This window comes from Pongo pygmaeus, chromosome 2, assembly GCF_028885625.2.
Source record: "Pongo pygmaeus isolate AG05252 chromosome 2, NHGRI_mPonPyg2-v2.0_pri, whole genome shotgun sequence".
Lineage (NCBI taxonomy): Eukaryota > Metazoa > Chordata > Mammalia > Primates > Hominidae > Pongo > Pongo pygmaeus.
In genome coordinates this window covers 133,742,806-133,755,924 of record NC_085930.1, presented here as the reverse complement: position 1 = coordinate 133,755,924, position 13,119 = coordinate 133,742,806, and the positions used below count along the sequence as shown (strand labels likewise).

The following is a 13,119-nucleotide window of genomic DNA, read 5'->3' as shown; positions in this document are numbered from 1 at the left end:
GATTAAAAGTAATCTATGGCGATAGAAATCTTAGTGGTTACTTCTGTGGAGAAGGGGATGGACTTGAAAGACATACGAAAGAACTGTCTACGGCAGTAGTTCTCATCCAAGGGCAATTATACTCTCCAGGGAACATGCCGCAATATCTGAAGTCATTTTTTGTTCTCCTGAGGGATGTTACTGGGATTCATTGGGTGGAGGCTATGGATGATGCTAAACATCCCATCATGCACAGACAGCCCTCTACAACAAAGAATTATCTGGCCCACAATGTTAATAGTGAAAACACTATGTCTTCACTGAAATTTTAGTTCCACGATATATACATTAGTCAAACTCATCAAACTGTGTAACTGTGATCTCTGCATTTTACTGTTTATAATTAAATCTTAATAATTCATAAACAATCAAAGTACATTTGATCCAAGAGAAGGGGAGGAGGGTATATGGGATCTAGAAAAATGAACTGGATCAGCGAGACAATGGGACAACTGTGTTAAATATGATATTTTATTTATTTATTTATTTTCTGAACCAGACTATTCATAGGGCTGGCAAAACACCTCATTTCAATAGCTAATCCTTCTTAGAATAAAAACATGGTACACAGAAAAGTATGACTGAAGGAAAGTATGAAGTAGAATTAAAAATTCTGGTAAGGCTTCTTTTTCCTAGGCATCAAAAAAGGAGTGAAATATAAGAAAAAGAAGGGTTTGGCTTGGCTATATGTAATAGAATTTCAACACATCAAATTCTCTTAAATATATTCTCAGTAGAGAAAGCACCAGACTACAAATATAAGAGTTGACATGATGCACATTTCCTTTCATAAATGAATCACAGAATTAAACCTTTCTTACTATTAATAATCATAATAAATAATTTGATACTAACGGTAAATCCTTCACGAATACATTTCTGGAGCTGTCATCACTATTGAGGTCCATTCCAGAGGAACATATTTCCTGGTTCTGTTAATGTATTAAAACAAAACACTGTTATAACTGAAGTATTCGTAAGAAAGCATTAATTTATTCAACAATATGCACTTGTTGACAGTCTATCATGGTGCCATGCCATGGTTCTAGGAATTCAGACTATAACAGCTCAAAAGCAGAGTAAGTCTTATCCTTTTAAAGCTTACATTCTAGTGCAGGGAAGTAAAATTTTAAAAAGAGAAGATATATGTACAAAATTTCAGATTGCGATAAATGTCATGAAGGAAATACCCGTGGTGAGGTGATAGAGAGTAACTCAGGTTGGATTGCTCTTTTAAATACAGTGAATCTGATATAAATCAGAAGGAGCCAGCCACTGAAAGAGCCAGCCACTGAAAGAGCCAGCCACTGAAAGAGCAGGAGGAAAAGAAGGCAGTGGAAACAGCAAATACACATAAGAAAAATCTTGCTGTGTTTAGGAAAGAAAGGCTGTTGTGGCTGGAACATAGTCACTGAGAACAGTAGGAGACGTACATGCAGAGACCAGATAATGTAGGGCCTTGAGAGCCATGAGTTTAGATTTTAGTCTAAGTATGATGGGAAGGTACTTAATATTAAGAAAGGAAGTAAACTGATTTAAGTTTTTGAAAGATCAGTCTGAATTGAAAGAGGCCGGGGGTACAGAGCTGAGAGGTCATCATTGCATATCTGGCAAGATATGATATCAGCTAAGATTAGAGTCATGGCTATGGAGCTGAAGCCCAATGGAAGGCCCTGAGATGACAGGTCAAGCTCAAGGACTGAAAAGGGATGGAGATGGGAACAATGATGGAGAGGAAAGCCTCTTGTGGTTTTGGCCTAAGCAAATGTGTAGGCTACTTTACTGAGATGAGTAAGACTTATAAAGGAAGGTAGGAAGTATACAGTATCTTTGGGGGAGGCAAGGGGAAGTTGTGCTTTATATAAGGTATGTTTGAGATCCCTTATAAATCTTTAAGTGCAGATAGCAAATGGTGGCTGTGGGTATATGTGTGTATGTGTTTGTTTTTAGATTTTGTACTATAAACTGGGAAGGCATCAGCAGACAGATAGTACATAAAGCTATGAGAGGGTATAAGATGAGTCTACAACAACTGGCATTCATTCATTTTTTTGAAATAAAGTCTTGCTTTGTCACCCAAGCTGAAGTGTAGTGGTGCTATCATAGCTCACTGCAGCCTTGAACTCCTGGGCACAAGCAATCCTCCTACCTCAGCCTCCCAAGTAGCTGGGACTACAGGTACATGCCACCACAACTGGCTAATTTTTATTTTTTATTTTGTAGAGATGGGAGTCTTGCTGTGTTGCCCAGGCTGGTCTTGAACTCCTGGGCTCAAGCGATCCTCTCACCTCAGCCTCCCAAAGTGCTCAGATTACAGCCACGAGTCAATGTGCCTGGCCAATAATTGACATTTAAAGGTAGAATGAGGAAGAAATCAGCAAAAGAGACCGACACGGAACAGTCAGAAAGGTAGACTGAAAACCAGGGAAGCATGATATCATGAAAACTAAGAGATCAAAGTATGTCAAGTAAAGAGTGGTCCCTGTTTTGCATATTATTACTGCAAGGTCAAGACGAAAGAGAAGTGACCACTGAATTTGGTAACATAGAGGTTTTGGTGACCTTCACATGCAGTGACAACAGAATGGTAAGGATAAAAATCTAGATTCAGAGTGGCTGCAGGCCAGGCGTGGTACCTCATGCCTGTAATCCTAGCATTTAGAGAGGCCGAGGCAGGGGTATCACTTGAACCCAGGAGGTCAAGACCAACCCGGGCAACATAGTGAGGTGGTCTCTACAAAAAACTTTTAAAAAATTAGCTGGGCGTGGTGGTGTTCCAGCTATTCAGGAGACTGAGGTGGGAGGATCACTTGAGCCTGGGAGGTCAAGGCTGCAGTAAGCCATGATATGCCACTGCACTTCAGTCTAGGCAATGGAGCGAGACCCTGTCTCAAAGGAAAAAAAAGAGTCATTTCAAATGTGAATGGAAGGTGAGAAAGTGAAGAATATACTGTTTTCTTTTAAAAAGTTCTGCTGTGAAGGGAAGCAAAGAAATGAGGAGATAAAGAAATGAGACCAGGAGAGGTTTCATTACTTTTTCTCTAAGGTTGAGAGATACGAAAGCACATCTTTATGATGACTGAAATGATCCAGTGGAGAGGGGGATATATAGAAGAGAGAACAATCTTCCAGGAATAAAGTTGTAGAGGAGGTGAGAAGAGAAAATCTGATGCATGGGCTGGGGAGCGGCTGGGGGTGGTGATTGCCTTTAGTAGGAACAGGGGCCATTCTGCCACTGTAACAAGAGGGAAGATGAAGAACTCGAGTGTAGAGGTGGATTTGTAGATCTCTGTTACAAAGATGACAATTCTCACTCAATTCCGAAGAAGCCAATTCTAATTTAATTATCTTTTGAAATTTGATGAACATGTTGACATTATAATAAATAAGCTAAAGATGTTTATTAAAAACAAAACAACTAGAAATTTAATCCTGTTAAAAGCTTTAGGCCAGGTGTGGTGGCTCCTGCCTGTAACCCCAGCACATTGGGAGGCCAAGGCCAGAGGATTGCTTGAGACCAGGAGCTCAAGACCAGCTCAGGCAACATGGCAAGATCCTGTCTCTACCAAAAAAAAAAATTAGCCAGGTGTGGCAGTGCACGCCTATAGTCCCACCTATTCAGAAGGCTGAGATGGGAAGATCGCTTGAGCCTGGGAGGTGAAGGCTGAGTGTGCTTGAGCTTGGGAGGTGAAGGCTGCAGAGAGCTGTGATCACACTACTGCACCCCAGGCTGGGCAAGAGCAAGACTCTGTCCCCCCAAACCTACCCCGGCCAAAGACGAAAACTTTAAATTTGACATGAATATAGCTAATGTTCTGAAACTAATATTAATGCAGGTAAATAAAAAAGAACATTTATCTATATACTAATATAATTTAAAAAGAAGTCATTGAAAGAGCTACTATAAAATTAGAGAACAAAAGGCTGTTAAAAATTACCTAAACGTTAACTATTGCTAGGGCTAGGCAAGAAAACATTCTTGTAAAATTCTTACATTTTAAGCTTCTCCACCACTGCTGAATTGATTTGATATGCACTGAAGCATGGGTGTACAATGAGGTTGAGAATGAGTGACACAAGCAATTAGTACATAGCAGAAAATACAAACGTTGACCTTCTAAATGCTAAGAATATATTTGCGTAGCAACTAACAATGTTTTAAATAAATACTCAAAAACGATTGAGCTGCAGTAATAGAATTTTTTCCCAACTGCTTTCGTAATTATCTCATTGAGTATTCGCTTCCTACTTTTTCTGTTTTTCAGCAAAAACTTTGTAAAGGGAGGAGGAAGATTCAAATGCCTTTAGAGGAACTGTTTCCCCGTACTAGTTGACTGAACAAGGAAAATACAAAATTAGAAAAGATTACATTCTGGAAAAGAAAAAGTAATCTACCACATCTGGCACAGTGGCTCATGCCTGTAATCCCAGCACTTGGGGAGGCTGAGGTGGGTGGGTCACTTGAGGCCAGGAGTTCGAGACACCTGACCAACATGGCGAAACCCTGTCTCTACTAAAAATATAAAAATTAGCCAGGTGTGGTGGCGCATGCCTGTAATCCCAGCTACTCGGGAGGCTGAGGCACAAGAATCTCTTGAACCCAGGAGGCAGGGGCTCCAGTGAGCTGAGATTGCACCACTGTACTCCAGCCTGGGCGACAGAGCAAGACTGTCTCAAGAAAAAAAAATAAAAAAAAACATAAAGTTCCCATGAAGGTAAAGAAAACATATCTAATCTTTATAGAGGCAGTTCTCAAATATACCATATATGTACTTATTGTCTATGTGTGTATATACGTATATATTACACGTGTCTTAATCACATGGAGAAAAAAAATAAGGAATCAACAGGGAAGCAAGAACTCTTTCACTGACTTCTCCTGTCAATGGAGAAGTGACGTTAATTTCATTCTCAAGTACCTGCCCACCTTCTCCCACCCCCCATGTCCCTCCCCTAATCATAATGTTCTCGCTTTCTTATCTGACCTTCCGGCCTAAGTGCCAACTCAACTGTTTTCACTGGCATAGCGAAGCAATGGCCACTGGGAAGAAATTCAACGTCCTGTACACCTGACACCACTGCTTTTTTTTTTCTCTGCCCCATTTCCCTGGCAGTGGCCACTGGAAAAAGGGAAAAATAAACTAGTTCATCATTACTTTTTTCATAAGTAATGATACACATTACTGTGTACACAGTGATACACAATGGTACAGCGAGACACAAAGAATATCCTAAAGCAAACTTTCTCCATATCTGTTATATTTTGGACAGCAGGACCATATTTGAACACCTTCTTTACAATCTTATACACAAAGAGAATCAGATTAAAAATTTGAGGCCGGGCGTGGTGGCTCACACCTGTAATCCCAGCACTTTGGGAGGCCGAGATGGGCGAATCATGAGGTCAGGAGATCGAGACCATCCTGGCTAACACGGTGAAACCCCGTCTCTACTAAAAATACAAAAAAAAATTAGCTGGGTGTGGTGGCAGGCGCTTGTAGTCCCAGCTACTCAGGAGGCTGAGGCAGGAGAATGGTGTGAACCCAGGAGGCGGAGCTTGCAGTGAGCTGAGATCGCGCCATTGCACTCCAGCCTGGGCGACTGAGCGAGACTCCGTCTCAAAAAAAAAAAAAAAATTTGAGCAGCAAATGCTTATGATCTTACTTGTCTGGGAGTTAATAGTCTTCTCTACTTAGCCAACAAGTAGGTAAAAACAATTCTCCAAAAAGCACTTAAATACTCCCTATGTCCTAAATAAAGGTAGTGCTTATAAAACCCCACTGGATAAAGCAAAACGACATAGCAAAACAAAAGGCTAAGGTAAAAGCTAAGACAGCATTGATTAAAACTTTTGGATGAGTCCACTTCAACTACCACTTTTATATCTTTAGCTTAGTTGCACTATCTTTGACTCACTTAGTTGAACATTCAAATGGACCAGCAATGCAAAAGGCTAAACTATTTCTTCTGCATCCTGTTTTGCTACCTGCTTTAAGAATGAAACAGGCAGGAACAGGCCTCAATCACCTATATGCTTGAAGCTTTCTTAAATGGCCAAATGCAATAGCTGTGCTGGAGCACTAAAGAAGGATGTTTTAAACAATTCATGCATAATTGAGCTATCAGTAATTCATTTAAATAACATAATTGATCTAAACTACTTATTCATGGGTTAACTAAACTAAGAAATTCGGCCTTAGTAATGAAAATACCTGAGCAGGTTCTTCTGTTTGTTGTGATGTAAGCTTTCCTTTCAATGCATATAGCTGACATGTGAGATAGTAACATTCTTTTCTCAGCTGTAGGATGATATCTTGGGCTTCTCTCACTTTGGATTTTTCATTTTCCAAAGCTAAAACTAACATTTTGTTGTTGTCTTGGTAATTTTTCAGCAGTGTAGAAGTGTTAGCTAAAAGAGGATAAAAAAATTTATCAGTTATTAAATCTAAACTTAAAAGTGATATAAAAGGACAACATAAAAATCTCTTACTGATTATTTGGCATGGTGCAGCTATAAAAGACCTGCGTTTGCCAATCTCTGCCAAGTTTTTATTCCTTTTCTCTTTCATTCGCTTCTTTATGTCTTCAAGACTATCTTGAAAGGACTTTTTCAGGCATCTTTCCTTGGCCATCTTTTGCCTAAACAATAAAAAATAATTTTTCTCAGAGAGAATATTATCAAACATAAAACTTAAAAAACATAGGCTATTCATAAAGAATGCATTAAATAGACTAAACTGTAGAATTAGCTCAAAGTAGATAGTTAACTAACTTGATAATATAAATTTTCCCCTTTTAAAATCTCATTCATATTTTTGATATTCTCTCTTCCTCCTCAGGCACTTTATAGAAAAGGTTTATTGAATATAGATTTCCAACCCAAAGATTCCACAATATGCCACTTATTCATTCTTTAACAAATACTCATGTGGGGTATATGCCAGACACTACTGAAAATGCTTATTATTATATTTTGATGCCATTATTATTTATGTTTTTTATAGAAAATGCTTAGGACCAACTTTTACTGCTTAGGCTTACAGCATTAGTCCTGAGGCAATTATATATCTGGGTTTTGTTTTCCAGCTCTTCTCTAATGATTAATTCATCAGATTAGGTCATTCAACTATTTTTCCATAATCTTTTAACCCAATTATCACTTATGATATGCACACACTCTCAAGAAAGTCAAGGTGATCCTTAGAGGTTTAAACTATGTAGCACTACATACAATTTTAATAGGCTATTGTAACAATTACAGAGCTAGAGCAGGAACTTGGGCAGAGGAACACTCTAGTATTCTCAAAGTGTGGCTAAAAGTTAGGGCTGTTAACTCCCAGTAAATTATGAACATAACAAATCAGACATTAAATATTGTTGTACATACAGTTAAACGTTGAGTATTAAATACATAAGTATACTTAATCTTTCAATGTTGCAAATCAGGTAGGCTTTAGCATGCTACTAAACATGTCAAACCACTTTTCACAAACATCTTTTACTCTAGATTGCACTCTGCAGATCTTAAAATTGCAAAAAAAAAAAAAAAAAAAGACTTGTTTCCAATAACAATCTATGCACACAATTTTCACTACAAAGGACATCTTCATCTCCTCTATGATAGTCGAATATTTTCCTAAACCTTACACTTTCTTGAGTATTTCCTCCAGGCCTTATTTTCCTCTATGCAGGGTCTGGAATCTTAAATATAAGTATTGTAGATACCACTTAAAAACTTTCTTTCTACCAAGGTACATACAATATATACTGGGAGGTTCCTAGCAGAGATAGGGTAGCTATTTTTAAAAGCACGAATGGTAAAGGGGTTGTTTTACACAATTAAGTTAGAATTGGAGATGTTTGAGAGTCATACAGATTAAGTAACGGATCTAGTTTAGTTAAGGTATTTTAAAGGCAAAACCTTACCTAAAAAGTTTTCGTTATTACCTTTAATCAAGTTAAAAACCACAAAAGAAACTTGCCATATCAAAAGTTTTATATCCTGTCTAAATAAGGTGATGGTATTAGCAGGGGGTGTGGTAGACAGAAGGGATGAAAGCAAAGACAGACCACAGCGCGAGATGACGGTCTCAATCTGTACAGTACTCGTGTAAGCACTCTGGATTCAAAAGAACCTAGCATATTTGATCTCCGTCCATAATTCTCCAATTAGTCCTGCTGCGAAGACAGCCAGGTAGGATACTAGTCAGTGCCACCCTCTCCAGGGTAAGTGAGGAAGAGAATAGCCTGGACAAGGAGGACGTCAACGGTTATCACGCTGCACAAAGAACTGCTGTCAATTTTGTGTCCTTATGTTGAGCCAGGCTTTTAGCTATTGTAAAAAGCTTTATTTGCACGTCACTTAATCTACACAATTTTGCAAAGCAGGAAATTAGGGTCTCCATTTATTTAACATAAGACGAAGCCGGAACATCTGAAAGCGCAGATCGAGCGGCTGAACGGCGAAAAGCGCGCGGCGAGTGAGACTCCACAGACCGAGCTTTCGGCCACCGAATTTAGAATGATACTGAAAACCGAAGGGAAGTCAAACAGGGATCACTACGCCCTTGTTTCGCACCTTAAAACCTACTTCTTCCTCTTTCAGGGACTCCAGGAAGGCCGACGGGAGGTGGGGCTGGCGGAAGTGGACGCGGCGACCCTCCTGCCGCAGGCGGGTCCAGAACGATACCTTGGCCACTACTTCTGCAACAGTTATCTTCCTCCTCCTCACATTTCAAGGCTCTTCGAAGCTCTCCCGCAACGCGCGAGCCCCGCGCGCTGAGCCCTCCAGGACCGTACCACCGTCCCCCGTCGCCTGGAACTACCGCCGCCACATTCGAAATTTTCCGCCTCGCTCCTCCATTGGTTGGCTGGGAGGCGGTCACGTGGCGCGGGATGCACCCAACACCGCCATCGCAGGCAGAGTCCCGCCCCTCCAGGCGACGTCACGTGACGCACACTTGGTCATGTCCACATCCGGGCATCCACCCGGCCCTGGGGCGGAGCCTGCGGTCGGGTCGCTGCGACCCGCCTGGACTTTCTACTAAGAGTCAAGGGGATTTTACGGGTGGAGTCACTCCGAAACCTTTAAGGCCGGGGTGTGAGAGGTAGTTCAAAGCTTCCTGTTTCTTCAGTCTGACAGCTTCAAATGTCCCGGATTGTGCTCAAAGCCTCCCTTTTGTGAGAAGAATCTCTTTGGTTGCCTGTTAAAGCGGTCAGCCAGCTTGCAACACGGAAGCAGCTTTTAGAGGAATTAAAACCAAAACAAGGAGCAAAGTCTGGATTAAAAAGGTATTAGGGAACCTGCAGATACCTGAAAATTCGAGCTCCATGTTTTCTCTTTGCCGGCTACCTCTGACTCTTTAACTCTTCTCGAGAAATGGCACCAACATCCATCCAGTTACCGACTAGAAGCCTGATAGATCGTCCTTAATGATTATGTATCCCCTTAACCTTTGCCCGTCCAGTCGGTCACACGATCTTCTCAACTCTACTTTCCAAGTTTCTCTCATGCCCACGTTTTTCCCCCCAATCCAGCTTCCAGCCTAATCTCATTCCCTAAATTGCACTAGTACCCACTCTGACCGCAGACTCCACTCCCTATATTCTTCATAGAGTAATATTTTTACAAAACAAGTATCAAATAGGAAACTACAATGGCTCCCTATTGCATTTAAGGTGAAGTTCAAACTCCTTTAAGATATTTTGTCCTTAAAGAGCCCCATGATTCCTGGTTCCATCACTTGTACATTTTCTTTAATTTTCTTAAAATTCTTGCCACTTTTGCCAATGCTGTTCTGTCAAGAACATTCTTTCCCTTGGCCTGACTTACTCCTATGTATACTGAAGTTTCACTGTACAGATGAATTCCAGAAAGACTTATCTGCCCCTAAAGCCCCTGAGTATCTGCTTTACACTTTCTTAGTGCCCTGCATTTTCCCCTTGGTATTCCTTGTGACACTGACTTGTCGTTCATTGCCTGTTTCTTGAAGTTGAATAAGGGCAGGAGCTACATCTGCTTTGTTCATAGCTAAATTGTCAGCATCTCGTTGCAATTTGAAGTAAGTAGTAAATATTCACTGGGACAATGAAGGAACAAATAAATGAAAACGAAACACATGCTTTGAATCTAGGCATTCTTTATGAAGGTGTGTTGTTGTTTTTCAAAGGTAGCTAACACATGCTTGCTCTAGTCTAAGGACCCATCCTGGCTTGAGTGGAAGAGGCTGAAACACCCTTCTCCAGCCAACAACTCCCTCGTTTTCCAAGTTAACCAGACCAACTCCATTAACCCTCAGTTTACTGCCACTGGGCAATGTGGCTTATATGTGCAGAAGCATCAAGAAGGAATGGGCAGAGAGGTTTTTTGTTGTTTGAGGTCAGAAAAGTATCAAGTGGAACGTGAGAGCAGAGAGTAGGGCCAGCTTCATGAGCAGGCAACCAGTGCTTAGAAGGGCTGTACATTTGGTTTAATGCTCTGCTGTTGCCGTCTTGAAATGCTTAGTAGTTTATATTTGAACTTATGTTTTGTAAGTGATGTCTGATGAGACGGAGCAATCTTGTGAGCAGATGTGATTCATGCAATGTGTGTCTGTCACTGTTTCTTGCCCCATGTCATACAATGTTTAGGATGCGCACTAAATGGCCTTCATGAACCACATATTTTGTAGTTAGGGACCTAAGTACAAAGTGCTCAGAAGGGCTCACCCTTGCCCTCTTGAAATTATTATTATTTTCTTTGAGAGGGAGTTTTGCTGTGTCTCCCACGTTGGAGTGCAGTGACGTGATCTCAGCTCTCTGCAACCTCTGCCTCCCAGGTTCAAGCAGTTCTCCTGCCTCAGCCTCCCAGGTAGCTGGGATTACAGGGACCCACCACTACGCCCCCTAATTTTTGTTTTTTGTAGAGACAGAGTTTTGCCATGTTGCCTAGGCTGGTCTCAAACTCCTGAGCTCGAGTGATCTGCCTGCCTCAGCCTTCCAAACTGGGATTACAGGCTAAGCCACCATGCCCAACCACCTTACTATATTTTCTAACCACTTACACTAAAAGTGATGGCATGAAAGGAAAAGGAAAGATAAGACATTCCACAGTTCCTTTTCTTTTCAGTCTTTCTCTACTTACCGGTAAGCTGAAGGTTTTTGTCTTGCATTTTGGACAAGGAGCATCATATTTTCATTTCACATTGACCCACACAGATTATGTAGCTGGCCGTGACCAAAGGCTTGGAGGTTCTGACTTTTTGAGGGGTGTCTTCCCCGTTCCCAATTTAAAAATGGGTCAGACTTCAAATCAGGTGTTTATTATAGAGCTTTAAAGAATAGAAATGGCTGAATTTAGGGGCAGTGAGGGAAAATACCACCAGAGTCCTAGCATGAATAACTTTCATACATCAAAATGTTCTACTGCCGCTGATTTTAGGGAACTGAATTACTGTTGGAATCAACAGCTTTTTAAAAATATTGTGGAAACTACAACTGTTCCCAGGAAGAGTGCACATATTCCTTTTTGAACAAAAATATGCATATTTCAAAGAGTACTAAATGGTGGACTGGAGTTTGAACCCGGGAAGCCTGGCTCCAAAGTCCATGCTATTAACAGCTAGACTATGTTCTGCGACTTCTCCCTTTTGTTATATCACAGTTGTACCCAGCCTAATTCAGAGATAATCCATGGTTTAATTATATCAGCAAAGTACAGTGTAGGAACACGTCATCTAGCTGACAAACTGAGAAGAACCTATGAAAGGGTAACCAATTAGTCAAAATTCTTTGTTTAATTTAATAGATGTTTAGAATAGTTATGGTATAATTAAAATCATTTTAACTTCTTAAAAAACTTGCTTTCAAATGATAGTGAATATTTGTAGCTGCATTACTTTCAAGGTTTTTCAAAATGTGAATGCATGTTATTTCTACTTTCATTAGTTTTAACTTTATCATGTATTTAAAATATAACGAGCACTCACGTTCTCCCCTGCAAGTTCCTAAAATCCCAATAAAACTGCTTGTTACTAATCTTTAACTGCCTTGTTCCTGACATTTATTACTATGTGCAGATTTTATGATTACTTACGGAGCTGAAGTCCTGCACAGACTTGATATCTTCTTCTGATTTCTCCTTGGTGGTGGTGGTTGTTTTCTGACGGTTTGTCACTCTGCTGCCCAGGCTGGAGGGTAGTGGCGCGATCATGGCTCGCTGTAGCCTCAACTTCCCAGACTCAAGTAATCCTACCACCTCAGCCTCCTGAGTAGCTGGGACCATAGGCATGCATTGCTATGTCCAGCTAATTAAAAAAAAAAAAAAATCTGTAGAGACAGGGTGTTGCCTGGGCTTGTCTCGAACTCTTGGGCTCAAACCACTCTCCTGCCTTGGTGTCCCAAAGTGCTGGGATTACAGGCATGAACCACCATGCTCGGACTTCTCCTTAGTTTTTATTATTATTATTATTTTGTATTTTATTATTTCTTTCTGATTCATGTTCTCTCGTGATCTCCTTATTTTTAAAGAAAAAAATTAAACTCCTCTCTGTTTATTTGACAATCAAAAATATATTAATGTGTCTCCTCTCTGGAATTAACATTTAAAAAAATTTTTTTTTGAGAAAGTTTAATACAATAGTTATCATGGAGTGTGGTGTGGATTAACTTGAATAGCAATACAAAAATTAGTAATTTGGTGACCAAAATTGTCAAAACTGAAATACAGCAAAGCATCAAAATGTTTTGTGACTGTATTTTTTTGACATCTGCTTTTATTAGTTTAGTACTTTCTTCAGCTCAATAGTAACAGGCTTTGGAGAGTTTGTACATGCATAAAGTGGGCAGAAGACTACAAGGAATAGATAGCACTTTATGCTGTTTTTATGTTTCATTTGTGTTTTTCAGAAATATGCATATGTATTGCTTTCATAAGGCAATTATTTATTGTATAGTGGAATTCATGTCTTACAGTTTTTTTTTTAGTTGTTCCCATTTCTCTTAGCATAGCGAGACATATGAACATTTAGTTGAATTATAACGGCTAACACTGAATGAGGGCATGCTTTCTGCCAGGAAAATACTAGTGCTTTATATGAATTA

The 13,119-nt window shown here is 40.1% G+C and overlaps 1 protein-coding gene across 6 annotated transcripts in view; it reads right to left on the bottom strand.

Annotated features, from left to right (window-relative positions):
* SGO1 (shugoshin 1) overlaps positions 1 to 12,135 on the bottom strand; it is a 28,407-nt gene extending 16,272 nt beyond the window's left edge. The window contains exons 1-4 of one of the 6 annotated variants that reach the window (XM_063662116.1): positions 12,113 to 12,135; positions 6,530 to 6,678; positions 6,252 to 6,448; positions 895 to 971 (exon numbers count right to left, since the gene is read on the bottom strand). In XM_063662116.1, coding sequence (XP_063518186.1) covers positions 895 to 971; positions 6,252 to 6,448; positions 6,530 to 6,671 — 416 coding nt within the window. In that variant the 5' untranslated portion in view covers positions 6,672 to 6,678; positions 12,113 to 12,135. Of the gene's footprint in view, positions 1 to 894; positions 972 to 6,251; positions 6,449 to 6,529; positions 6,679 to 7,965; positions 8,981 to 12,112 lie in introns of those variants that run through there. The other 5 variants (XM_054483037.2, XM_054483038.2, XM_054483039.2 and 2 more) reach the window with 5 other exon arrangements.
* Between the last annotated feature and the right edge of the window lie 984 nt (positions 12,136 to 13,119).